Below are 27,244 nucleotides of genomic sequence, written 5' to 3'. Positions count from 1 at the left end.
AATATTTGGAAACCAGTCATATGAACTTAGGATATGCTTCTCTAGAGTTCCTCCAGTCCTCCCTCCCCTCATTCTCGGAGGAAAAGAGGTTAAGGTTGTTACATGTGCCACTTACCTGGGTTTCAAGATCAGTGATAACCTCAAATGGGACAGTCACATAACTCACGTGGCCAAGAAGGGGTCACAGCGCCTACATTACCTTCGGCTCCTTGCCAAAGGCGGCATGCCTGCAGACGATCTAACGGCAGTGTACACAACCCTCATTAGACCCGTTCTGGAATATGCAAACGTGGTCTATGTCGGATGCACCAACTCACAGGCAAAAACACTTGAAGCTCTGCAGAGAAGAGCCGTGAGGATAATAAACAGGAACAGAAGTTCCCCGGCTGCAACCCCCCTGCCCACTCTCCAGTCCAGGCGTGAAGACGCAGCAGTCGCACTCCTCAACCAGATGCGCTCCAGTGACCATCCGCTGCATCATATGGTCACAGAGGACAGACAACAGCGGACTGGAAGAACTCTCAGGAACCACCACCAGCTCACACTGCCTTCATGTATAACCGAACGTCTCAAAAGATCGTTTCTACATCAAGCAACATCCCTGTACAACCAGACTCTGTAGTAACGATTATCAGAGACTGCTTAAACACTTGTACCAAATGGCATATGCGCTATTGTGAATCAGAATCTGTGCACTACAAACTTGTGTACTCGACTTGTATTCTTGTAATTTTACCTGTAGTACTGTAACGCTATTCTTATATCTTCTATTTAAGATTTTAATTAGTACCACTGAATTTTAATATTTTATTGAATGTAATATACGTTTCGTGAACTAATTAATTTTATGGATAGGTGTAGCAATGTAATTTTCCACATTTTAATGTTAATTAGCAAGGTATTTCAGACACCAATTCATGTTGTCTGCTATTTGCTAATAAAGTCATATCGTATCGTATTTTGTTTTTGAGGACGATATCTGCTTGAAAGGTGAAGTAGGTTAAAATAGCAAGTTACACCTGGAGATTATGGATAAATGTCTTGGGTAGAAGTCTACTACAAATGTACTACATTGTACTAGGACTCAATGTGACCTGTGTTTTACCTCTCCAATTGGGAGATCAAACATCCGAACAGCTCATTTAGCAACATTATAAATGTTCTTTACCAGGTCAACAGTTTACTTCCAAACAATTGACCAGGCGACAATAAAACTGTCGGCACCCGGAGAAATCTACATGGTCGCCAGGCAACCAATGAGGGGAAGTGGTCTATAGCTGGTGGAGGAGGTGGGGCCTTTCCTGTCGAGTATTTACGTGTTACGTGTGTGGTGGTTGGTCGTAAATACCTGAGTATTGACCGTTGTAGTCACACATCAGGTGCGTAGGTGATGACCTGACATGACTACAAGTCTTGCAGTGGTCTCAGATGAAGAGAGAATATTGTAAGGTAGGTCTTAGTCTACATTTGTACTTGATGATGTAGCCATTTACAAAGCTTTTCAGTACAATGTTGTATATCAGTTTAGGTGAACTGTTATTTTTTTATGGTGTGACAGTCCTGAACTGCACCATGCTATAAATAGAGAATCCTTTCGGGCTTTGCTGTTGTTCTGTCCCTGTTTCCTTGCCACGTATTGTTTCAGACAATGAGATTATATTCCCAGGTGTGCAATTGGTGAGAAATAAGGTTGGAACAAAGGGTAGTAGTGACCACTGGTAGCACAGGTAGCATACGCCCGTGGTGAATGTCACCTGTGGAATGTTTAAGTATACAGTAACAATATTTGACTTGGAAGTTTACACATGGAGTTGGGTGAAACAACAAATCTTATGCTTAATAGAAGGGATATGGACTAATGTCAGAGTGGGAAAGTCATGATTTTGTGCTATTCTTACACCATCTTCAAGAATGAAAATGATAAGATTGTGAAGAGGACAAAGCAATGTTTTTACTCAAATTGGTGAGTTTAAAATTGATGAGTCTAAAATTGATGAGTCTAAAATTGATGAACCTGTAGAAGGAAAGTTTGTATGCTCAAACTCAATGTCTTTCAAGGAAAGGGAGCCTCTATGGGTGTAAAGAAAGACTGTTAGATATTGATGCTATATGGCTGAAAAAATGTTTAATTTCTGGGTAAAATTTGTCTAAAAATCGTTTAATTCTGGGTACAATTTGTCTACACGTATCTCCATCAATTGTCATCTAGTCATTTATTCCCAAGGTATATCCATTGATCAAACAAGTACTGATTTCTACCCCTTGAAAAAAATGGGTCACTAAGGGTGTTTCTGTACTGTTGGCCCTGGTTTCTTCCAGGTCATTCTGGGCTGAATTAGTAAACTGATATGGGATGTATGAAGTGAGGATATCCTTGTTTAACAAAGCGTACCATTTAATAGTGCAGGTGGGCTGATACATGTAGCTGTGCCCTGTGTCTCTGTATGAAGGTCTTCCAAGTCAAGTTAGCTTGTAGATAAAATGCTCATGATTTTGGATCAAGTTATAAGATGAAAATACAGTCAATCCGGTACTAGTGACCACCTCTACATAAGGGCCACCTATATACACACATTACACATATATTGTACCTGTCCACATATAGATGAAACCAAGGTCCCCAAAGTGGTCTTCTTGTGCAGTTTTGATTGTATACACAATGTACCATAATTGATTGTTGCTCTCATAGTATGGCATGCTACTACATACATGTAACGTTAGATATAAAGATACTTTCAAATGTTAAATAGTCACTAACAAACTCTGCATGTATATTAGCTGTTGCATGTTTAGTCTCAATGCTCACCCCCCCCCCCTCCACCTTGCAACTCTTGACTGTAATCATTGCATCTGTAAGTTTCTCAATGCTGTTTTTCTTGTCTGCAAAATTTGCTGTTCCTCTGCATTTACTATGTTGAAAAGAGAAGTTTATGGGGTGGAAATGATTGTAATCTGAGAAATGCGAGCACTCCCTACAGTCATTAAAACACTCCTGACTAACGAGTCCCAATTAAACCCAAGAAATGAACAGGATGTCTCACATGGGTATTCGGACTTAGCTGCCCTGCCCGGTCCACCTAAACCGCTGCCCGGTCCGGTCCGAGGCCGCTAATGGGGGTTTTGCGTATTCAAGCATTAAGTGTGCGGGAGGGTGTGATGTCGATCACCGGCTCGTGAAAGACATTCTTTAAAAGTAATCATTGACGGAATTTTTTTTCGCGTTGACGGTATTTTTTTTCGCGAATTGGGTTGACCTGGGGTTGACGGTAAAAAATTTCGAGCTGGCTAAAGCCCTGCTATATTGTAACGTTAAAACGTTTTACGATCACCGGCGCAATTCAATTAGATAGACATTTTCTTTTGTCACTGTTGCCCAGGCAAACGTTTCTATAGTTTGTCAACTTTGTTTTGCTGTTTTCTCTGTTAACTTATTTTACCACCGAATAAGCAAACCTAGATGATCTGAAGTTATAAATGCCCCGGTCCGCCGTGAGGTAACGTTAGGGATGTGCAAAAACATCGCGGAAAATTCCTATAACACTCGAAAAAGGCAGCATATTTACACGTGCCCACCAACATTTTTATGGCTAATTATTGACCAGTATTGGGGAGTTTTGTTATGTCCTTGGAGTTTTGTTTAGAGTGGGACGGAAAGCCGTGCCGCCACTCCGACTCCATGCACTTCCGTGTTACATGTGTTACATTACGTTGTATGTGACCAACAAAATTACGCCAAAGGCACCACAAATCCACATGTACATATATTTTTTTTTCCGAAAATTCTTTTGAGTACGCATTTCGTCACTAGGATGTTGCTAATTAGTCGTAGAAATAAGGTAGAAACCAGCGTAAATGTGGCTCTCTCGAGATTCCAGCTCGCGCGGGGAAGGGCGCCCCAGCATGCAACGGGCTTCGTTCTAGCCAATCACAGCGCAGGTCATCTAAGGTGAACCAATCAGAGCGTAGCTACTTGCATGAGCATGCTGCACACAGGGCGGCCGCGGCCAGGGCGACCGGCCCTGAGTGCGCGGGAAATGTGTTTTGCAACTATATTTTTACGGGGATTTTCTGACGTTTGACGCTGACTTTGGCACGATATGATCGCACTACCATGTACACGCTACCGTGTGTGGTCATTTTTATATAATCGTCGAGAAATTTTGGCGTTATGCACCCGGAAGTGAGCCGATCTCAGTTTGCGTTCCCTCGATTTTTGACAGTTTCCCCCGTGTTTCTCCCCTCAAAATAAGAAACAAAACTACCGCTATTAAATAGAACCATGTATTACAATTATCATTTCAACATGATAGATCTATTATATATTCCTTTATTAACTATGATATCATCATGGTTGTGGAAAGTCCTCAGCTGGCGAACCGAGTCCTTGCGCCGGGAGTGACGGTACAGTTTACCGTGAGTATTAAAGCCGCTAGTACTAGTAAGCCGCGCGCCTTACAAAAATTATAATAATTTTTCTTTTGTGTCAAAAACCGCCGTGAATTTAAGGCATGAGTTACCGATTTATATTTCTTCTACGGCAGATATTTCTTGTTTCGTCACGTCCCATGACGTCCTGTGAGATCGGAAAAAGCGAAATGCTTGCTCCGGCGCATGGGATACGCAAAACCCCCATTAGCGGCCTCGGACCGGACCGGGCAGCGGTTTAGGTGGACCGGGCAGGGCAGCTAAGTCCGAATACCCGTCTCAGATGAATTTTGCTGTTGACAGGCTTGTACATAAAAAGGTAGTTACTGGTTCTGAGTTATGGGTGTTCAGAAATACTAGTAAGAGTGACTGGCTAACAGGGTTTTACCACATCCTGTAGGGTAGATGCCTGAGATGTTTGTTTCAGACTGGCCAGTTCTAGAACTATGGACTAGATTGGAGCTCATTGCTTACAGTTAGATGTGCAAAGGTTAGGTGCAACAGGTCGTTCGGTGTAAGATAGTCAGCTGCCACCACATCATGTGCCTGTGGAGCTGGTGTGTTCTGCTGAATGACAACTTATTGTGCCTTTTGTATCAAATTCAATTATGCTTTTTAATCATTTATGATTTCTTGCAATTGTTCCTAAGCCTCAATAGTGGATACCAGAACTTTCTCAAGTCATTTAGGTCATCTAATAGAATAATGTTTCACTGTTCATTCCTATTTTTTTGTTTGTTTTTCAATGACATCCTTGGATGAGAGAAACAGGTTTGCGTAAATTTCTCAAATTGATGTAAAATGAGAAAAAATAAGATCAGTTATTATATATATATGTAATAGTGATAAACGTTTTTCATGCTTTAGAACATGACTGTTATACATTAAATTTTTGGGGCCAAAGGAAATGCCATGTTTCATATGTCCCATTTTTCTTTGCAAAAAATGCTTATTAGCTTAACCCATACCCAGAATGTTAAGTATAATGTTGAAAGGCTCCTATCATGGAAGAGTATCAATGACTGGACAGAACAGGTGGAAATCAACCTTCACAAACAAGTCCTCCCCCAATCCTTTACAGAAGCTCGACAATTAGCTGATAAGAACTATGAGAAACGTGGCAAGGAGATAAAAGAAGAAAACCAGAGTGAAGATAAGAAGATTAACCCACCCTCAAAGACCCACCATGAGTCACAAATATGTTAGACATTAAGGTCACACTAATTTAATTTGTTGGTTCTCAGACTTTTTCAGAGAAAATATGAAGCGACAGGGAAAAAAAAAATAAATAAAAACAGGTCTGGGCATCCTATTATATCCCCAAATGCTACGATAGGAGCCATGAAGTCAATACAAAGGCTGGGTTGATATTTAAACAACAAATTTTTAACTTCTACATGTAATCAAACCACTGCATTGATAGATGGAAAAAACTGTGACTAGGAAAAAAAACTTTCCTCAACTGTTGGGGGCAAATTGTAAGCATTTTTGACTTGATTCTGAAGCAGAATCTTTTTTTTTTGTAAATCAGAAAAAAATGAAGAGGCAAATCCAAGAACCAACAAATTAAATTGGTGTGGCCTAAAAGGCTTGAGGGAGAAAAGGGCTCCTCATTTGTACCATTTTCCTATACGTCATCTGATTGAAGGTACGCTATCATTTAACTTTCGGCACAAACTAGTCGGCAAAGATCCTGGGGTATTCCGATCATTCCTTCCATAAGGTCAGGATTTTCCCAATGATGTGCTCCTAAGGGGCCTCATCTTAACCTATAAGGAAGTAGAGTTATCTCCAGGTATCTGGGTCTTTCAGCGGTGTGTCCTTTGTTTTGACTGCTACTGTTTCTTCTTCGAGAGCAAGTCAAGATATACCTCGAGAAAGGATGCTTGATACTACCTTGAAAGCAACTGTCTGCAAAAAGTTTCCGAAAATTTGCCACCTCATCAAAGGAAGGAGTTTGAATTTCAATTAATGCCTCATGCCATCATTGCTTGTTTTTCATAGCCATTATACAGTGTACCAGTAACTTTCACCCATTGATAGATAATGAACCTAGACAAATGAACACCTGACAAATGTATTTCTTTTTTCTTTCCTACAGATTTAATTAGCCTGTCATTGGAACTTCCGCTCCCATGCCAGCATGTCACATAACTGGTTAGTAGACTGATGTACACGAGACATCACATCAAGAACTCACTGCACAGTAAATGTCAGACTCAAAGAGACTGCCCTCTGCCTACTCTACCAATCATCCATTGCCATGGTTGTACTCCCTACTAAGAATCTGCACCAGTTGCTGAAGTAATATGTCCTCCTTTACCCCGAGGCTCTCTTGTCAAGATCTTGATTATGAAATCTCGTCTACAGAGCTGTGACTGCTTATTAGATCTCCAAGTATTTGATTAGCCCAAGGAGCTTTGATCAGCCTGGAGCCGAGAAGTGGCGTTCCTCCGAGATACTGCGGGAACTCGAAACAGCCAAGACGTCACCACAGCTGATAATTTGTGATGGCCAGTGGCTAAGTTGGACCAGTTAGCTACATGTAGGACTCCTCTGTCTCTATGTTACCACGTGCTAAAAGGTTGACGGTACAAAACACCAGGAGGAAAGAGCAAGGCTTATGACAATGCTGCCAAACTGGATGCTATCTCGCGGACAAGACATCTGGACTGTATTCTGTGTAGAGTCGAGGGTTTTAAGAACTGGGAAACTATTTCTGCTGGTTTTCCTGCTGTTGACAGACTTGGTGAAGGGAATGGAGTGGATTGTACCAACATATCCAGTCAGTGAGTATATCTGAGTTTCTTTGGCTAAAGTAATGATTCATGGCTGTCTGTTGCTCCTACAATCATTATGTAAGAAATTCAATAATCTACAAAAGTACAGTCATACTCAAAAGAACAATATTTACAAAATGTAAAGAATACAAAATGTACATCTGATAGAAGCGATTACCAGAGACTTTGTAAGAGTGTACAAGTGGGATAGTTTCCCCAAAAAATTTTAACGACTTCACCAAAGCTAGACAAAAGGCAAATATTACAAGCAGGTCAATGCTCGAACTACAATCATATTCCCTTCCACCTGTTTAGGCACTAGTATTGAATACCAGTATCTATATTCTTTATGATACTTGTCAAGATGATATATTGTTAGTTGATGGTTACTAGTTGACCAGAACTAATTTTAAGGATGTACAGCAGCTTCTGCCTCTGTGGATTACAAACTTAATTAGACCTTAAATGTTTCCAGTCATAGTGGGGTTGATTTCTAGGTCAGTCTGCCACATAGTGGTTTATCTTATCTCCCTGTGGAAGGAAGAGGTGTGATAGGCATCAGGGAGAGAGATAAACTTTGTACATTTAAGGACAGCAGGATTTTGGGCAGTAATTATCAACAGACAGGTCACTCCTGAAAATCTTTCTAATATTTCTTAACTCTGTTTATCTTGAGGAAGACTTTGATGCAGGGCTTGTCGGTAAATTGCTGGAGTACTTTAAAGGTGGAGTGATTTTGTATCCATTTACAGAGGATTAGTTTGGGTGTTTAGATCAGTTGCTCTGTCCCAATTAACTTATCCTTGTAGTGTTGTAGCACTGTTTACTGCAAGGTAAATGATCCCATGCTCAGAATTGTGTACAGGTACATGTGTAGTAGTAGTAGTATACAGTCTTTCTAGAAAATAAAATTCAGGATTCAAATGCTTGCCAAGCGCATTTTCGATTCTAGTTGAAATTCAAGCAAATTCTGGATTCTGGTCTGCCAAGAAACAGATTCAAGATGCAAGAAAATAACTTCAATTTTCTTAGTATGAAAGTTCATCTGTGTTGGTATACTTGAGTTTTCATTGCAGTTCACAGGTTTCTTAGACAAAAGCAACATGATAACTACTGGAAAGATCTAATGTTACTCATATATTGTAGATACTTTTTGACTTTGTACAATGTCTTTTTCTTACTTTCTGAAATTCAATGTCCTTTTTCCAGCCACCCCATATGTTAACAGTATGAAGTGCTGGACATGTGAGGACGGTGCAGAAAATAACTATCACTGTAACAGGTGGGCACCTGACATCTGGTGTCCTCAAGGTGAGATTGTCTCCTCCATTCTTTTCCTATCAAATATCATACCATACCAATGCACAGATTGATTAAACCGTAATGAATACATGGTATATAGTACTATGGAGGTCTTTCTTTTACTGTGTGACTGTGCATATGCAGGCATTTTAATAAGGCTAACATAGTTTCTGCTTTACTGTATGCGTAAGTTAGATATGCCATTTCTGCACTTTTAAATTGGCTACAAATAATTATACTTTTATAATTATTTGTAGCCAATTTAACAATGTGTATGACATTTGCACAGCAAATCCTGTACTTAAATGCTTGCCAAGTATTTAAACCTAGTGCCTTCTCTAATTCTACTTCAGTTTTCATTAAGTGTATGACTTTTATCTTGCCTAGATTTAGTATCATATATACATTTCTAATCCAGTGAATTATTTTTCAGGCACAAAATATTGCTACACATTCCACAGGATGAGTGGAAACGAGAGTAGTCTGGTGGTTAAAAAGTGTGCCACGGAAGGACAGTGCACTGTGAAGTCTGTGGGATGTAGAGATTTTGAAGGGACCAATACAAGAGTGAGTACAGCTCCATTATAAGACACATATAAGACACATGCCTGAAGCCAGGATTTTGATTTGGTCCCACTGTCTGAGGGACCAGTGAGTGCTGAAGGCGCGAGGTTCCTAGGGGGATCCAGGGGCATTTTCCATCAGAAAATTTTGAAAATTGAACCTTCTGAAATGGCATTTCCTGCGTTTTTCATAGGGTTTCAAAGGAAAAATCAGAGATAAATTTTTATTCAATGACAAAGTGATCCTTTTTTTCTAGGATTCCAGCCCTGCTGGTGAAACAAATCAGTCCAACTTTTAAGAAAAATCTTGGACCTTTAGGTAAAAAGTGGACCTTTGAGCCTTGTGGGGGCTTCTTGAGAATCCCCCCCTGGCTACGAGTATGAGCTTGAAATGCATTTTTCTGTTGCCTGCTGCTTGTTATCAATAATTTCGAGCCTGGATATATTTATAGCTTGCAAAATTGCATGCTGTTTTTAATATGTTGTTTCCTGTGGTCTTGATTCATTTGTTAGATTGCAGACTGATCTTTCATGATCGCACTGTGTAAATTTGCCTTCTCAAATAGTTGGCAGAGATGAATTGTCGAACCTTGAGTCAACAGTACATTTTTAATTTCCTTCCAACTGTGCAAGTGAACATAAACTTAACCAAGATAATATCCAGGTTACTTGTAACTTGTAACAAGTAGTGACTTGTAACACAATACATTTGTATTCCCTTGTATACATTCAAGTCTGCAAGTTGAACAGAATATGAGGGCCTGCATGAGGGAGTCCCGACAACGCTCTACGCTAAATTTTGAAAGCCGGCAACATATTACGCTAAATTCAGGAAGACTCCCCATTATGCGTAACGATAAATTCCGGGTAGCTACAACATAGAATCAAAATGGTGAATTACAATATACACAAAATGCACCAATTACACTCTACATTCAATTAGAGCGGTCCATCTACGCTCTACGTAGAATTAAAATGCTGATTACGCTCTACAGAAAAGGGCATGCGGATTTTTGTGCGACAACACGTTTTTGCCCTATGAACTGATATCTGGACACCATCAGAAGTAATATATCCCCAAAGTTTAATCAAAACTGACTTCCTGTATCAGATTCAAGCAGGAATGTATTGAAGGTCCATTTTCATGTACACTCCCTCACACACTTTTGCTGCCTGTGTCCAAGTTGTAAACAGCTCACCAACTAAACGTTTTCACATGCCCAGAAAGATAACACTGACCAAAGAAAATATCAAGAAAACATAAAAGACAACTCCGAGTGCTAAATCAATCCCTCGATGTACTTGGAATTGAAAAGAGCTGGATGGAAGGCAACTTGGCCAAATTTACTTGAACAGGTGGACACATATATTACAGACTAAGATGAAGGATTTACTGCAATTATCACCGAAGGTTTCCTGGCTCAACTAGTCATTTATCAGTGGAAATGATCAACATAGTTTCTGTTATCATGTCCAGAGGGGCCTCTACTGTTACTGAGTTTTAGTTTTCGTAATGAAATTGCTGGAGGCAGGAATACTAGTAGAATGTGTAAGAATTATGGTGTAGACTGTATTTTGCAGACAAGCATTGATGTACCCTGGAAACCACGGAGCTTGGACCTTTTCTACTAAGCTCGGTGCTTAGCCTTATCAAATCCAACCAGCCATCGGTAGATAGAAACCGGCTGAGCCCCACAGTATTCTGGTTTTCCAGGGTAGCATTGTTACCTCCATAAAAAATGGAGGTATTGTTTTTGGTCTGTCTGTGTGTCTGTGTGTTTCCGCAGCATAACTTCTGGTCAGCATAACTGATAGATTGTTATCATATTTGGTATGTGTAAGTCTTGACAAGACGGTCAAATTTAGGTGTCCTGGTGGCTGACCTTGGTACTGCAGTTTTTTTTGGATCTTTTGTTCTAGACATGCTAATTCAGCTTGATATTTTGGTGGCAGAGAGCTTTTTATGTCAGGAAACACTTTTCTTGGTTCATACCCTTAGTACCTTGTTTTAAATCTGGAATGTTCATGAACAATGTTGGCTGTAAAGAAAAAACAACGTACTATCATGCACATTTTAATAAAATGTACGGTATGCTGACACCAATTATGTTTCTTTCCTCTCAGGAGTGCATATCCTGTTGTGAAGGGAATGTTTGTAACCCAGAGGTGCCAAGAAATGCGACTGATGCGGTGTTTGCCACCCTCACGCCCTTGAACTCAGCAAAAAAAACAAACCCATTCTTGTGGACTATTTTAGGGTGCCTGCTTGTTTTATATTACAACAGCTACCGACTCTATTCCTAGTCAACACCTTGGTAACTGGTATATGTATTTTTTTCTGTAAATAATATATATTGATTATATACAAAGATAAATATGTAACATATTGTGCTTTTGAGGATGGTTCATTTGTGGAAAGTGTTATGTGCAGTATTTCCATACAGTGTATATACATTTGTAATTAAATGATATTCATGATGTAGACTCAGCCAGACTGTTGGAATGATACTGGTCAGTCATCAGAAAAAAAACATAAAAAAGAACATTTTTAAAAGTTTATAAACCCCTCCTACCTGCTAGAGTGCCTGTGTGAATTGTTGGAAACTTGTGAACAGTTTGTTGTTGAACATTATTGTATTGTCACTGGCTAAGTAATGAATTATTTTTACAGTCTAACATGTCTGTTTACAATGAAAATTCACTATCTTTTGTCCTGTGCATTGTTTTAAGTTGTGAGTGGGTCTTCAACCAAAGGAAATATGTTTAATGTTACATTGAAATGATATCTTTAAGGCAACTGTAACAAAAAATGTCATATTTCCATGAGTGTGTAACTTCAAAATTTATTCATTCATTCAATGAAACAACATAATTTTCGTACACAAGTAAAGAAGCATAGGTGATAACAGTGGAATAGTGAAACCGAACAAAATTTGAACAAACATTGTGCAAGGTGAAGATTGAATCTAATTTTGATTGTGCAGTAAAGTTGATCAAACGAGAATATTAAAAATATCATGTTAAAGTGATTACAAATGTATTTGAATTAAACCAGAGTACAATATGGAACACAATGTGTGTGAGATACAGTGATAAGTTTTAGATATTAAAAACTAGGCACTTACAGGTAGATATAAGTAGCTAGTAGAAACAAATAAATAGAGCCATGGCTTTGTATCAGAGGCAGATAATGTTAGGCAGCTCCATTGGCAAACAGTCTTAGGTACGAAAAGCATGTCCAGAACTCCTACCAGAACTCTAAGTGAACAAATCTGATCGTTTATTCATCTATGGCCTAGCACCATTTTTGTTCACATGATTGTTTGTTACAGATACTTTAAATCTATATACATCATATTTTCCATGAATAGAACAAATGCTTCACACAGAAAAATACTGATTTGTAGGCAGATGCAATGGAAATTCCAAGTTATGTGCTACTCTTTGCAATGCAAACATAAGTACACAGTCATATCTCATATACAATCCCTAAAGCAGAGCTTAAAGCAGCATAAAACACAACCAGAAGAAAACATGGAACTTAAAATTGCCAAACACACTTCTTTCAGGAGGCACAACCTGATTGTTTTTCGTTTCTTTGATTGTTCTGAAGTAACACTTTATATAAAACATCCCCCTACTTTTCAAAATAAGTTGTCCCATTTTCATAGCAGCTGTACAGAAAAGATATACAACAGGACTAGTTCATTCTGAGAAGGGGTAACACAGACTACAAATATAATAAGATTTTCTGTATTTACATTATTTTGTACATCTTTACTTTTGTTTATGCTACAATATTCTCAACACAATGGAGAGTGCAACTGTGACGAGGAGCAGTTCCGTTGACCTGAGATAGGAGGCGCTGCTTGCTGTTTGTCTGTCGAACACTGCGTTGGTCTCATTCGTGGGGACATCGTAGTTGCAGATGTGGCCTTCGCAGCAAGAGACGCATTTCTGAAAAAGATGGAGGAACACCTTCATTAACAATCTATTGATGACTTCCTCTTTTCTGGCGGTAGGTTCTGTCAAAGTCTGCTTGAAAATGCAACGACATCAAACTTGAGTGACCAATGTGAAAGGGTCCTTAGTGCACTACTTATACTTCACTTGCAAATTGCAATACCTCTACGTACTAGTGTGCCTTCCAAAGCTATACATATTACAACTGCGCATGTCTGCAGAAAGTACTGCACCTGCGTGAAACCCCAATTTTTCATGTTCTTTTGTTGGATGCTTGGTCAACGTTCCATCAGAATTTTGCCTGTTGATATCTTTTTCGACACAACATTTGGAAACTACAGACGGGATGCTATGTACGGCCTTATATGAGACGTTCTGCCGAAGTGCTAGGCACAATACATTACGGGTTTCGCGCAGGTGCAGTATGTTCTGCCGATGTGTCTTACAACACTAGAAGGGGGCCCACAAGCCCTTTTCCGTATAGCGTAATCGGTCATTTTAATTCTACGTAGAGCGTAGACGGACCACTCTTCGCATTTTGCGTAGAGCGCATTCGCCGTTTTAATTCTACGTAATGCGTTGTAGCCACTTGGAATTTATCGTAAAGCGTAATCGAGAGGTTTCTGAATTCAGCGTAGAGCGTTGTCGGGACCCCACTTGCAGGCCCTTCTAGAACTACAGGTGCTTTTGACTGAGATCTCACCTTGACTCCAGGAATGTCAGTGTTGGAACACCCCACATTTTCCCTGCTACACTCATCCAGGGCAGCACATTTCTTCCACACCTTGATGCTCTGTCCTACCTCGTTCATGTGGTGTACAGTGTGGCAGTACCTCGTTCCTGCAACCAGAAAAACAAATTGTCTTAAATGTCGCATCACCCTTTGTTTTTGCATACTGTTAGTAAGAATGTAGTGTTTTGCACCATAGTATGGCAAATGTTGTAAAACTATACAAATAAGAAGGAAATAATAGACAAAGGAAAGTATATTGTTATTGTTGAGTTTCACTGCCATACAAGGGAACAGCAAAACATGAAAAAACATCACTCAAAACAAAGAAATGCCTTCAACCTTACATATGCTAAATATGATTCAAAATATGCTGTAGCCTTGAGGCCATTTTGGACAGGTCTATGCATTATTTCTGCTGTGGTTTTCTTTTATGTTGGGAGGGAAAGGGTCAGGTTTTCGTGGTGTTTGAAGTGTGAAGTTAAACAATTCTTCTGTACAGTAAAATTAAAAAAAACACACTGTTAGGGTTTTGCAGTAAGTCTTTTGAAAATAAAACATTGCAGGATTTACAGTAGTAAACCTAACAGGCATAACCAGGCATCCGGCAAATACCTTGCAGTGCACACCAAGAAATCCTTCGTCTGAAAGAATCATCTCATTTCGTCTCTTTTGTTTCCACCTGACTAGACTTGTGGTTTTACAGTTTAGTTCAAGTTTGACTTCAACATGAACTTGAAAGAAAACAGATATAAACCATTGGCACAGAGCACACTTCTAACACACACATTTGTGTGACATCCCCTGGGTGTGACTACAATGTTCCCACACTTTGGATAACACAATCTTTGATACAAATTTATCTTGTTACACATAAACTTTGTCAAACCACACTTCTGTCTTGTCTGTCGCGTGTCTAACTCATGCCTGCACAGTTTTGTTGACAGGTTTGAGAAATAACTCCAAGCACACTGGTTTACTTGGATAAATGGTTATCCTAACAGCTTGTTGAAGATTTAATCACCTCACCCTTCAATACGCTGTATACAACAGGCTGAACTACAACATTTTCCATTCCTAGTGACTCTAATGCAGCATGTCGGCAAAACATACTGCACCTGCACAGAACCTGATTTTTCACGGTTTTCATTGGATTTTTGGTCAACATTGTATTAGAATTTTGCCTGTTGCAGACAATAGTTTTTCCGACATAACATTTGGAAACTACAGACGGAGTGTTGATATAATATGCGCAAATACCAAGTTATATGGGACGTTCTGCCAAAGTGCTATGCACAATATACTAGTATTACGGATTTCGTGCAGGAGCAGTACGTTCTGCCGATGTGCTCTCTAATGCACTTGTTTGTTGAAGAATACAAAAACAAAATTCTTGCTATGAATTGCCTGCAACTACGTGTACTTCTTTGTCTACCAGCTTTCTCTTTCTAAATTCCAAAGGAGTTACGGACCTGAAAATATCTCAAATCCTTTTCCATACTGGTTTACATTTGTGGATAATAAATGGAACTAACTCGCTGTAAATTGTGATATGTTGCTGTTGTTTAATGTTATGTCTACTACCACTCCAACAGACTTACATGTAGGTCACCTGAACTCATTTCCGTCACAATTGATGCTCAACTAATTGCTTCCCTGGCAGTAAAAAGGTAAATGATGGGAGTGTCCACAATTTGCTTGTTAAAGATTGTCCTTGGTTGTCCTTGGATCGTACAAAAAATCCTATTAGTCGAGACATTACCCAACGGCTATGTCTCATAAATCCTACAAAGTGTAAGAGGCAGGAAGCTGACCTTCAGGACACCAGACATCAGGGGCCCATCTGTTGCAGTTGTAGTTATCATCGGCACCATCTACACACGTCCAGCACTTCATACTGTCCGGAAACGGTGTGCCTGCAATAAAGGGACAAAAAACACAGTCAAGTGAGTGTAAAAAAATTGAGTATCAGATTATTTATACCTGACCATTGTATTCAAGGGAGGTCTGTTGATATTGCGTCCAAGGTATGACTTATACTCATCTTCTCTCCTTAGCAATGAATGCTTCTCCTGCTCTCTCCCATTCACAATTTGTGCTCTCTCCCATTCACAACACTTCTTCCTAATCTCCAAGCAGATTAGTGAAGCAGGGGGAGTCTATGTTGGCCACCTGTATCCTTTGAACTCCTCTAACCGCTGGCCACCCCATATTTCAGGAGGCCAATGGATACAGGCAGCCAATAAAGACTCCCCCTATTCTCTACCAGACTAACTATGCTGGCTATATATAGGAGAAACTACCTCCCCGCGGCCGGACTCCCTTGGCCAATTTTACTCTCTTTTTGCCAAATTCTACGATCCGTATTCCCGTAGAAAGGCCTGGTGGAGGCTAGACTCCCCCTGCTTCACAGAATCTGCTTGGAGAAACTTCTTCCATGGCCCCTCACATTTTCCTTTCCACTGTATCCTGTGCATACACGTAACTTACTGATTTGATTATCATTTCAGTCGTGAACCAGATACTTCAACAGGAACGGCTACGAGAACAAAACTTACTGGAGGGGAAGTCGTATGCTGCGTGCCAGTCGAAGTTCTTCGCTCCCTGACAGCTGACCAGTGAAACCAGCCACAGCAGAAGCAGTGACACCATCTCTAGCTGACTCTCCATACTCCTGCTCCACTCTCTCACTCAGTCTCAACTCTGCGTGGAAACAAAAATGTAAATCCTGGTTTAAGATTAAGATCAGCACAGTCACAGTTCACCCCTCCACTGTCTAAAGCCCAGTTCTAATTGGTCCTTACACCAGGAGAGTGAGATACATATCGTCTTGCCTATGGCAACGTGGACAAACAAATGAATCTCTATGTCTCTCGGCCTAAAACTGACTGTTCAACCTCGAACGGTATTTTGTTCCACATCACCCTAGGCTATTCTCTTTACAGTGATGGCTTAACCCGGCTTCTACTCAAAAAGGCTGGCAAAACATGGTACAAGTTATATTCTCGGAAGCGCTGGCTTAAGTTCTAGAAGGGATAGGAGAGGGATGTATTTTTCAATTACGTTAGCCACTTGCAAAGCTGGTGGAAAGACACAAGCTTCAATATAAACAAGCGTTACAGAGGCTAGACCGTGGGTTGACCTTCAGAGGGGGGCAGGTGCGTTATTTGTCGAAGTATCTTTTCATCAGCTTTACATTAACCCGCCCTTCCCCACAAAGGGTGACAAGCACGGGTACATAAACAAGTAGCAAGGCACACCAGACCGTGCTGTTTACCTAGGCTCCGATACATGCAGGGATACCTTACTGTACGAAACGGGAGCGCAGCGCAAGGTCGTTGGTATAGTCTCGCGTGAAAACTACACGACCGTAACAGAAATACATGTTAAACACAGCTGTTCAATCCTACCCATGCATCTACACAGAACATAATATGTCACGTTCATTATTAAGGTAATAATATACATTCCATGATTCTACCTCACCTTACAGTGCTTAGCAACTTAACCATTATACAATAGACCCTAAAGAGCAGTAAAAGATTGTTACGAATCTCTAGACCTGTTACTGGTACCTGTTTTGAGTCCTGTGCTAGAAAAACAACAGCAGCAACCACCACTTGTTAAGCTTTGTGAATCATTGATCAAACTCACCCAACCTGTCAATGACACAACCTTGTGTACTTTGACCTTTTATTCCTCGCTCTGGCGCAGTTGTAATTTATAGATTTTCGCCCGTGACAGAACACCCCTCTCCGCCCCCTGTAGTTTCACTATAGCAACACTCGAGGCTCTCGGAGATGCCCCCATTATTACAGTCAATTAAATCCCTGTTATCATTCAATTTTACCCTACTCTTATCACTGTCGTATTCTGGTCGGAACGACTTGATCAAGTCAGTGCAAGTTACATATCACCTGCCACGTAGTCCGGAAATGAAACGAGCTGGAATTAGCGCGGTTTCACCTTGTTAACTTTCAATGGGGCCCGGTTTGCTCTATGCGTAGTCCTACGGCCATGGGGTACTCTAGAGTAAAGGGATCGCTAAACAAAAGCCTAACCGTACAGTGGCCACCTATACCGACAGACCATGCATGTAACATAGGCCGGTAACTATAGACGGCCAATACATGGCGGATCAAACAACTGTTGACACCTATTAGGCATAGACATATTGATGCGGTTGGTAACTGAGCTGGAGTCAGAATGTGTTCAATAGCTCGGGAAGGAAGTGATGTTATGCCCTAAAACTTTCATAAACACCAACGTATCACTTAAAGGTTCAGTTTGAGACATATAAACAGGTATGAAGGGCAGGTAAGAACGGAAATCCTGTGTCAGGTGTGACACAATTATCTCAGGTAGGCCTTTGTCTCTGTGCCCTGCAAAGACCCCACCGTTAGGCCAACACAATAACGCTTCAAAAGAACAAAACTCTGCCGAACGGTTCTGGTCAGGTGGCTTCTGAACCCTGCTCTGTTTTATTATTTTTCCTACCAGTGATCTGTACAGGAGGAATAAAGGAGGGGCATTACGGCAAAGTTCTGCTGTTGTTCCTCTGCCCTTGAGACACAAAAAGGGGGGTCTTCGGGGGGCCATTTGAAGGATACAATCATGTAGTCAGAAACACCTGTGTAACCAATCAAATTACATGGTATGATCACCCAATAATTTGCTGCATCCTGCAATAACACAAGCTTCCAATATCTAAATCTTTGGCAATATATTCCAACGATTATAGGCTTATGGACTTAAGTTTTATGCCTTTCATTCCCACTTTTCAACTGGTGATTGGCAATTCAAATAAACCCAATGGAATGTCTATGAGGCTATAAAATTTGTAGTGTGGTTTTACTTCCCTCATAAACTTAACAAAGAACAACATTTGTATTTGCCCAACTGTGTCATCGCAATTAGCCCATCAACTTATATGTCACTCTGTCTATGTGCAATCCAGTTACCAATCAGTTGTAAAATTTGCATGCGAAACTTTGAAAAGACAATGGTGTACTTCTTTTCCACAGTGTGAGTAAATTGTTTCTGCCAATTTGACACCAGTTATTACTAGTTTTGGACTAGTCCGGACCGGTTCGGGACTATAATTCTTGAATACTACTGGCGACCTTGGTCAAGTTGCTGTTGGGCAAATTTTTCAATCTGGCATACTTAATGGAAACACAGACTTCAACGTGCAGAGTAGGCATATAGCTTTATACAAGTTTATACAAGCTTAGAGTTACGGCATAACTTTGCACTGTATGTAACTGACAACTGTCAGAAAAGCCACCCTCTCAGAAATTAGGGCTATGATTTTCTATAAACATCTACTTAGAGATTATTACTATGTAGTATGGAGGTCATGAGGAGCAAGTACTTTGTTGTCTCACACAGCATCAAAGATAAGCAAAAAATGTCCTGTGCCAAAACACACTGACAGGACTGCCATATCCTGTCATATCAACCGTCTACCTTGACAAATAACTTTTAACAAGTTGGTGATAACCTCTTCAGATGATCAGCTATAAACACGAGACAGTGATTCCCGCAGGAGAGCAAATTTGCTCAGCAACCGTCGAGTGGGGGTTCGTGCGGATTTTGGAAGGGGCTAACGGCTGTCCCCGACGTGTACCGGCGAAACTGTGAACACACGCGGCACACCTTTGGCCATCGTAACCGAGCCTTATCTGATCCGCATACAGTATGACTTTAACCACAGGATACTACCCCTGTGAATATCCCACTCAATTATGAAACCGCAAAAACTTACACTCACCTAATAGGGACAGCTTCCTATAGAGTCACAGGACAGCCTTTAAGTCGACTGCTTTTGAGGAAATGCCCGTTAGAACTGCGCTGAATGCCTGACCAGTACTAAAATAAACTCAGACAAAGCCCGGGGCTCGCACACCCAAGAGAGAGGATGGTAAACAGAGGACAAAGTAAGCAAACAAAGCCGGAGAAAATACCTGGTGGTGCTGTATAATGAAGAGGGCGGTAACCCTAGCCGTGTCAACGGCCACTCGCCCTCCCCGCCTCACCTGGCAGTGGGTATCAAAACATGGCGGATAACGGAAGCGACCCGCTCCGGTGTAACTGAGTCGGCGGCACCATTCACTGGTGACTCCGGGGGAATTGTTCTCCCTGCACCTGTGTACAGCGTCCCCACCTGTGTTACACAATGGTACGACCCCTACGGCCACCCAGGGGACGGTCCCCTGGCCTTTGATCCCTTCAAACGGGGAACAATAGGCGACATTTTCGCTACGTGTCCGACTTCCGCCCGCGATGATTACCCACACGACGACGAGAGCGAAAGCCGTGGCTACCGGATTGGCCGGGCTGTTGAGACTCCGTGAACCAGAAAGCAGCTGAAATCAAGCCTCGTCTAAATGGTGCCGTACCGTGCGATCAAAGATGGCCGCACTTCTGATCATTTCTAGATCTAATGTCATTTCATCGTCAAGCTATTCAAGTAATAAAGCCACCTTCCAACGTTACAAGGACTTTTCTAACAATACCGTGGCTACACCTATGGTCTATTAGCCCTAGTGACCTTTAAAAGCCAAGGGCTATGAACTCTAAAATACATTCCGAAAGCGTTCACATTACAATGCAAACTGTTCTGTGATATTGCTTTGTGTCGATGTGTCACCAGAGCCATTACCAAACATGGGGTACACACCCCGTCATTGACCTTAGCTCTGTGAAGAGCGTAACCCATGAAACAACATACAGGATGACATTCCTGCCGCCATTCTACTTTCCAAGGAAGCAGAACTACAGCCACAGTAGATGTCTATCATCATGTCTACCTGTCAGGTGATTTAGGCGTGACGTAGGAAATACCCAGTGTATTTGTCATACCGTATGTAGCAATCATGTCTAGAATACAAGTACTGGTACACCTCTATAACCAGCTAAAAACTTGTTGTTATGGTATGACATAAACTTACTGATGATAACAATATCACAAGAAGTATAAGCTTTATGTTTCCTACCTTGAAGTCTTGAGTTAATGGCTCTAATTCCAAGCCTGAAGGCTCTACTACTCTAAGAGGGCCTGCATGGGGGGGTAGTGATTTACGTAACGAATTACGTTAACGCCTCAGAGTTGATTACGACTTTATGATTTGCGGCTAATGTCCTATTACGAATTACGTTGATTTTTGGCGAGGCTGCCTACGAATTACGAAGTCTAAAAAGGCCTGATTACGCCTTAAGAAAAAGGGCTTGCAGGCCCTCCTCTAACTCTAGACTAGTATCAACTTATATATTCAAGATACACTTGGCTGATAATCACAGTCAATGACAAAAATGGCTTTAGAACAGCTTAGTTTTAATCAATGAAAATGACTCTGTGACAATACTGGAGAAATCAGAGACATAATACATCCATTAAACCAGTCAAGGTTGGTAAACCCTGTGTATCAGTTTCTACTGAAAGTCCACACTGCGGCAAGTGCTCTTGAAATCCAGTAGCCCGTAAAATCTGGCCAAACTCGGGGCTTGGGCTACAACAACATTAGCCAAGCCTGCTCGCCATTGTAACAACAGTCTGTGCCATTGTGGCCCCAAAAACGTAACCTTAAACAAACTGACAGAGCCCTGGACTTAGAAAAGGCATCTTGGAAATTTCAACTGGGATTACACAAAGACCTGAAAGCAGAACACAATGGTTCTGACACTGTTTCATTTACAAAATCTCTTGTTCACAGATCAAAAAGATATGTTGATTTCACACTTTTGAAGTAAGAATGATTTTCCTGTACTAGATCTGACTTGCTGATTTTGTAACAGTTTGACACAAATAAAAAACAATAACAGCTGCAAACTTACCAGGTTTATGAATTGATAGACCTGCAACCTGCAACTTGACAAGTCAAAATCCACTGACGATGCAGGAAACACCCACACCCTAGACCGTGTTTTCCTCCAACTGAGCTATGTTACCCCTTACCGGTAGTCTGAGTCATTGTGTGAACCTGTGCACTCATACCCAGAGGGTCTGGCCAAACTTGTACTTTGAAACCTTGTTGTTGGCAACATTCCCACCCCCCGGTGGAAGGGAGCCAAGTTCAGTAACTAGGACATCTAATCCGGGTCTGATGGAAGAATTTGGGTGGCAGTAACTTAAACCAACAGTCAAATTCTGCAGGTAATGCCCATTGGTCCTAGGAGACATTCAGAAGGTCAAGCAACAAGTCAATGGCTGAACATTATTCTATTAGTGCCCCCTGGTGGATCCTGTGAGCAGTGCAACCTAGGAAATTCTTATTGTGTGGAAAAATATCTAAGTTCTAGTTGCCTAGTAAGGACAACTAAAACTGTACATCCAGTACTTACTAGCACAAAATGTATATGTTCACGTTGGTTTACACCAATTGTCTCAATTGTAAAGACATTCAAATTTCATACTGCATGTTCACAAAAAACGCTAGTAAAGGGACTAAAGATACTAAAGGAGGTTTTAATCATGTAATTAACTTTTTAAACCTCATTATGCACAATGTTTTGTTACTTGTAAGGTTGTCCTTTGGAGAGTATTCCATTTGTTTCAGCATGTTTCAGTGTTTCAGGAACAAAAACACCAAACTGAAATGTCATATAAACACATTGATGTCAAGGCAGCAATCCGTTTTTGTTGAAGTTTAACTCCATGGACACAGCACCCTGTGTGTAGAATGTCATTCTTCATGAGAAATGTCACAAGCAAATGCCACTTCTAAGGGGCAACCGCCACTCAAACACCTATAAACTTCACTTAATGTGTTTTTGTGCGGTACGTTCAGACTATCAATATAGGTCAAGTGCGTATGGGACAATCTGGTTGAACAGTTATCGCAGTAGGGGGATATAAACAAGTGTTCTTGAAACTTGATGGATGTGAGTTCAACTATAGAGGTCAAGAGTTTCCAAGGTAAGAAAAAATCATGTGGTCAAGGTGCACTTTGGTATCAGCAATGACTGATGAGGCTCTGTGGGGAGCAAAATCTAATGCCAACCTCCTCTCAGCTGTTGGAAAATGTCAAGAAATTATTGATTTATTCATCCGCACAGATGGTGGGGTCCTTTTTGACCCTGTTCATACCAGACTTATATAAACCGGTTGAAACCGCTAAATAATTAACCCGGCAAAAACCCGTCGCGTTCACACCAGACTTACAAAACCGGTTTTTCAAAAACCCTGTCCAGTGAATATCCGGTTAATCGGCCATTACCAGGCTCCTCCAACATTTTTGTTTCGGTAGAGACCTCAATAGAGCCCTCCCCCCAGCTTTTTCGAATTCGGCGATCAACTCCTGCTCTCCAAAAATACGTATCGGGAGCGTCTCGTCCACCGACCAGGTTGCGTTGGCTGATTCCATCGTAAAAATGAAGAGAAACCGTGGAAAAACAGTGGAAACGGTCTAAACAGCGCGATCAAAAAAGCTTGGAGGTCGCACACGGCCAGGATGCTGACCCCGTGACCCCAGAATTATGACGCAAAAACCGGTTCAATAAACCCTTAGCGTTCAGACCAGGTTTTTCGGTGGAAAAACCCCTCAAAAACCCCTCAAAAACCACCTCCCGAGGTGGTTTTTGAAAATCGGATTTAAGCCCCTAAGAAACCGGTTAATTTGCGTTCACACCAGGTTAAATAAAAACCGGTTTTTGAAAAACCGGTTGAAACCGCTAAATATAAGTCTGGTATGAACAGGGTCTTTGTCATTGTCTAGACAACCCAAAGCACCACAAAATGCAGAAATATAAATCTGTTCCTAGTGATGCCTACCTAAACTCAATTTTACGTTCAGGTCCGGATTCAAGTCAAACTTGTAAGTCCGGACCTAAACCCATGACATATAGTATATACAAAACTGCATGTTGGCAACCTTGCAATGTTGTCTGAGTGAAACTTTGGCCACATAACATGGAGGCTGACACTTGACGATGCCCGATGGAAATGTTGTCTTCGTTTTGCAGCAAAAATTTTGCAATCTACGGAAGGTTTTAGGTGGTTTGGAAAGAAAAGAATGTCAATTTCCAGGTGACATGCAAGTCATCTCAAACGTCAAATTGAATCAAACCCAGCATATCCTACCCTCGAGAGCAGTACCACCGTGGGAGCATAGATACAACCCTTTGAAGAAGTCGGCATCAAAAGTATAAAAATCCTTCTTACTCAGATCCACAAGCCACCCCAAATGAAGTATAAACCGTGCCTTTGTGAATGGTAGTCTACTGGACACACAATAATATGAGACAAAAACATGGAAGAAGATTACCATGTTGACATACACACATACATTCATTCAACCACGTTCCGCACCGATGGCTCTGAATCTATGGTTGGATTTACAGGTAACATTTGTAGGGACTGCCTGGCGGATGTGAGACAATTACATGACCTATTACCTCAGGCTATGATGATAGATTCCGCACCAAAAAGTCCTGATACGTTTATTTGGTTGATTATATGATAACAGTTGGACAATGGGACTGAAAAATGCAACCCATCCTTGGTGAACTATAACATGGTCAATTTTCCCCACAGCCTTTGCTAGAGTTAAACAAGTGTGTGATTATGTGAATGATATCTATCCCATCTATCTAGACCAAATATGTTCACATCACACTTGTGAATTTCTATCCTTGCATCTTCATAGCCTGGGTGCCAGACCCATAGCACACTGGACACTGCTCACTGAGATACTTTGTGTCCAGTGTGCTATGGGTCTGGCACCCAGACTAGCATCTCCAAGGAGATGACAGCAACTTAGGAAACTCAAGTAATATTGACCATCAATAAAAATAATTTTCAGTAAAAAAACAGTAAATAATGCAACAACGGGCACAGCTTATGGGGAGGACATGAGTCGGGAACGCGTAAACTTTACGCCTTACGAGCCGGGTTCCCAGGAAATGTTCAAAGAAATTGTGGTATACATTGTACATATTAAATGCGAGTCAATTCGAGGTGTGAAACCCTTTCCAGTGTGGGTGCAAGTTTTGAATCAGGGAAGCAAAATATATTCCGTTTCATTTCGGATCGTGGCCAAACCGGAACACATTTTGAATCACGAATGAGGCCATAGAGTACTGGGTTTTAGGCTATGGGAACATCCTTGGGCAGAATTCCCAAAAGAAAGTAGGGCATGTTTCATAAAGCCAGGTGTGGTAGGAAAGGACTCATCATCATCTCAGAAAGATTACCATTACCACCTGTTCCCAGTACAAAAGTCTGTCCAACCCCTAGTAATAATACACCACAAATCGTGTACAACTCTCCAATCACATTACTTCAGCTTTCTCAACCCTTTTGATGCACAAGCGGGTAGGATAAGTGGATTAAACGGACCACAGGGGGTTTTGCTATCACACTAATTGCACTCAACCTTTAGTAAACTCTCCTGGTTATTACAGGATCAAACGTGTCACTTCCGTCATACGTTTCTCTACGTTTCATCAAAGTGTATCAAATAACAAAGGACAGGTAAAATTGTTGGGACATCTTGTGTCTGTGAAAGGGATGTATGTTATTTTTTCTAAAAGACATCAAGGAGAGATATTTATCAACAATTTTCTGACAGGATTTTCATAGCAAACTAATGTACGGACTGGAAGGTTTGAAACCACTTCTGCATAAGATGTTCTTGATAAAAATGCATTTTACTTCATTTTTAACACCCCCCTGCAATTCCCAATGGGATAGCCCTAATCCAGGTATCAGTGGGGCCCCTGTAGTCACAGTTTGATTGACAGGTCACAAAATTCCAGGTCTAGCTTTTCGGCTGTTACAGCCAAAGGCTAAAACTGGTCACCTCTTGAAAATGGGAGGGTCATTTAGCCTGACTTACTGTTAGTAACACATTAAAAACTGTTTCAATCCTTTCTGTTGTTATGAGATAATTTCCAAAGCAAACAATTAGTTTCATTTACACTAAGCTGAAATGTGATGCTGATTTATCCAAGGAGGTTCCATGATTTATCTTAGGAAGAAGCCAGATTGACCAGATGTATGGGGGCCAGCAAGCCCTTTTCCATAGAGCGTAATCGGCCGTTTTAATTCTACGAAGAGCATAGACGGACCGCTCTAATATTTTTGCGTAGAGCATATTCGGCGTTTTAATTCTACATAATGCCTTGTAGCCACTTGGAATTTATCGTAAAGCGTAATCGAGAGGTTTCCGAATTCAGCGTAGAGCATTGTCGGGACCCCCCCTTGCAGGCCCTCATGTATGTAGTGCTTCAAGTCAACTAAAAATCACATCAATGTTTCCAGCCAGTTTGGCACAAGCTAGAGCATTTTACCCATCTTGAATGGGTGACCAAACACAACAAGGCAATTTTTTTTAGTTACAAAACAGCCCAAAGCACTCGCAACAGGAAGAATGGGATTACACTGTTCAAGCATCTTTACCTACATGTATACACAACTTCTCTAAACAAGGATATCAAAAGCAGATTTTGTTACAACAAACTTTGTTTACAGAAGTTTCTGTCTTCTACTGGTCATAACTGCTCCCTGTTGGGTTCTACGCTAGATATTTTTGTTGGGAATATTGTATTTCTGCATAGAAATCCATTTACATGTATCTCAAGGCATCAAATCATGACTAACTTACTACACTGAAAATAAACAAATTCCAGGCCAACTTCTGGATTTCAAAACTGCTGCAATCATATACGATACACATTAAGTGTCATTGCCATAATGTAGAAGAACATTTCATTGCTGCAATATAGAAAATAGAAGCCACAGTCCACTACTAAAAAATGTACTTACATTCACGGATGACAGAAGTCCAGTACAGCTTGCTTGTAGTTCCTTGTGGTTACCTCTCTCTTGTACTGGCTCACACTATCTGAAGTCTGCAGCACACTTCTTCCTTTATATATCCAGTCCTCCAGCAACTTCTAACAAAATTGCAAAACAAACACTCAGTTGTCTTGATCAGAAAGCCAACAGTGAGGCTGGCACCAAAGAGTTTTTAGGTGCAAGTTGTGCCAACGAGTGCACTAGTGAAAAGAACAGCCTCTGTCCCTGTGCTTTGGTTGTTGTCCTCTGGTCTGTGTGTGTATTACACTTGCCAGACAACTCCAGGTTGTTCACAGCTTTATCAGCCTAATTGTCATTTCACAAGTAGATCTAACCAATCTGATGGGTCCATTCAAATCCTCCAGCCAATCAGGACTGGTCCTGCAACTTCAGGGGTGTGGCCAACCCTTTGAAGTGGAGCCAGCTACTTTTCACACAATGGGGGAGAATAATGCCCCGACTTTTATGCTAATGAGAGGCAGCTTTGATGTTGTATGAAATTGATTTGTGTCTGAAAACATCAAAGGGGCTGGAAGACAGATATTTAACAGGTGACAGACATATATCAACCTGTCAGGCAGTCTGGTGCAAGAAGTCTGCAAAATCTTGTGGATAATCCATTGTAGCTAGACTGATGGTGCCTAATCTTTTGTTCCTAATCCATTTCAGTTCATTTGACTCA

At 41.0% G+C, this 27,244-nt stretch overlaps 2 protein-coding genes across 8 annotated transcripts in view; one reads left to right on the top strand and one right to left on the bottom strand.

Annotated features, from left to right (window-relative positions):
- Positions 1-11,862, top strand: part of LOC109486554 (ly6/PLAUR domain-containing protein 6-like) — a 29,872-nt gene extending 18,010 nt beyond the window's left edge. The window contains exons 1-5 of one of the 3 annotated variants that reach the window (XM_019790395.1): positions 1,319-1,444; positions 6,527-7,214; positions 8,415-8,516; positions 8,941-9,074; positions 11,195-11,862. In XM_019790395.1, coding sequence (XP_019645954.1) covers positions 7,049-7,214; positions 8,415-8,516; positions 8,941-9,074; positions 11,195-11,374 — 582 coding nt within the window. In that variant the 5' untranslated portion in view covers positions 1,319-1,444; positions 6,527-7,048 and the 3' untranslated portion in view covers positions 11,375-11,862. Of the gene's footprint in view, positions 1-1,318; positions 1,450-6,526; positions 7,215-8,414; positions 8,517-8,940; positions 9,075-11,194 lie in introns of those variants that run through there. The other 2 variants (XM_019790394.1, XM_019790396.1) reach the window with 2 other exon arrangements.
- A 37-nt stretch (positions 11,863-11,899) lies between these two features.
- LOC109486557 (ly6/PLAUR domain-containing protein 6B-like) overlaps positions 11,900-27,244 on the bottom strand; it is a 35,138-nt gene continuing 19,793 nt past the window's right edge. For 2 of the 5 annotated variants that reach the window (XM_019790402.1, XM_019790403.1), the window contains 5 exons: positions 26,530-26,660; positions 16,322-16,466; positions 15,578-15,679; positions 13,737-13,873; positions 11,900-13,027 (listed from right to left, as the gene is read on the bottom strand). In XM_019790402.1, the coding sequence (XP_019645961.1) occupies positions 12,863-13,027; positions 13,737-13,873; positions 15,578-15,679; positions 16,322-16,433 (516 nt within the window). In that variant the 5' untranslated portion in view covers positions 16,434-16,466; positions 26,530-26,660 and the 3' untranslated portion in view covers positions 11,900-12,862. Of the gene's footprint in view, positions 13,028-13,736; positions 13,874-15,577; positions 15,680-16,321; positions 16,467-16,515; positions 16,529-19,536; positions 19,626-21,599; positions 21,705-26,529; positions 26,661-27,244 lie in introns of those variants that run through there. The other 3 variants (XM_019790404.1, XM_019790406.1, XM_019790405.1) reach the window with 3 other exon arrangements.

The sequence above is a fragment of the Branchiostoma belcheri genome, unplaced genomic scaffold (genome assembly GCF_001625305.1).
Source record: "Branchiostoma belcheri isolate BF01 breed outbred unplaced genomic scaffold, Haploidv18h27 scaffold81, whole genome shotgun sequence".
Lineage (NCBI taxonomy): Eukaryota > Metazoa > Chordata > Leptocardii > Amphioxiformes > Branchiostomatidae > Branchiostoma > Branchiostoma belcheri.
This window is presented reverse-complemented; position numbering and strand designations above follow the sequence as displayed.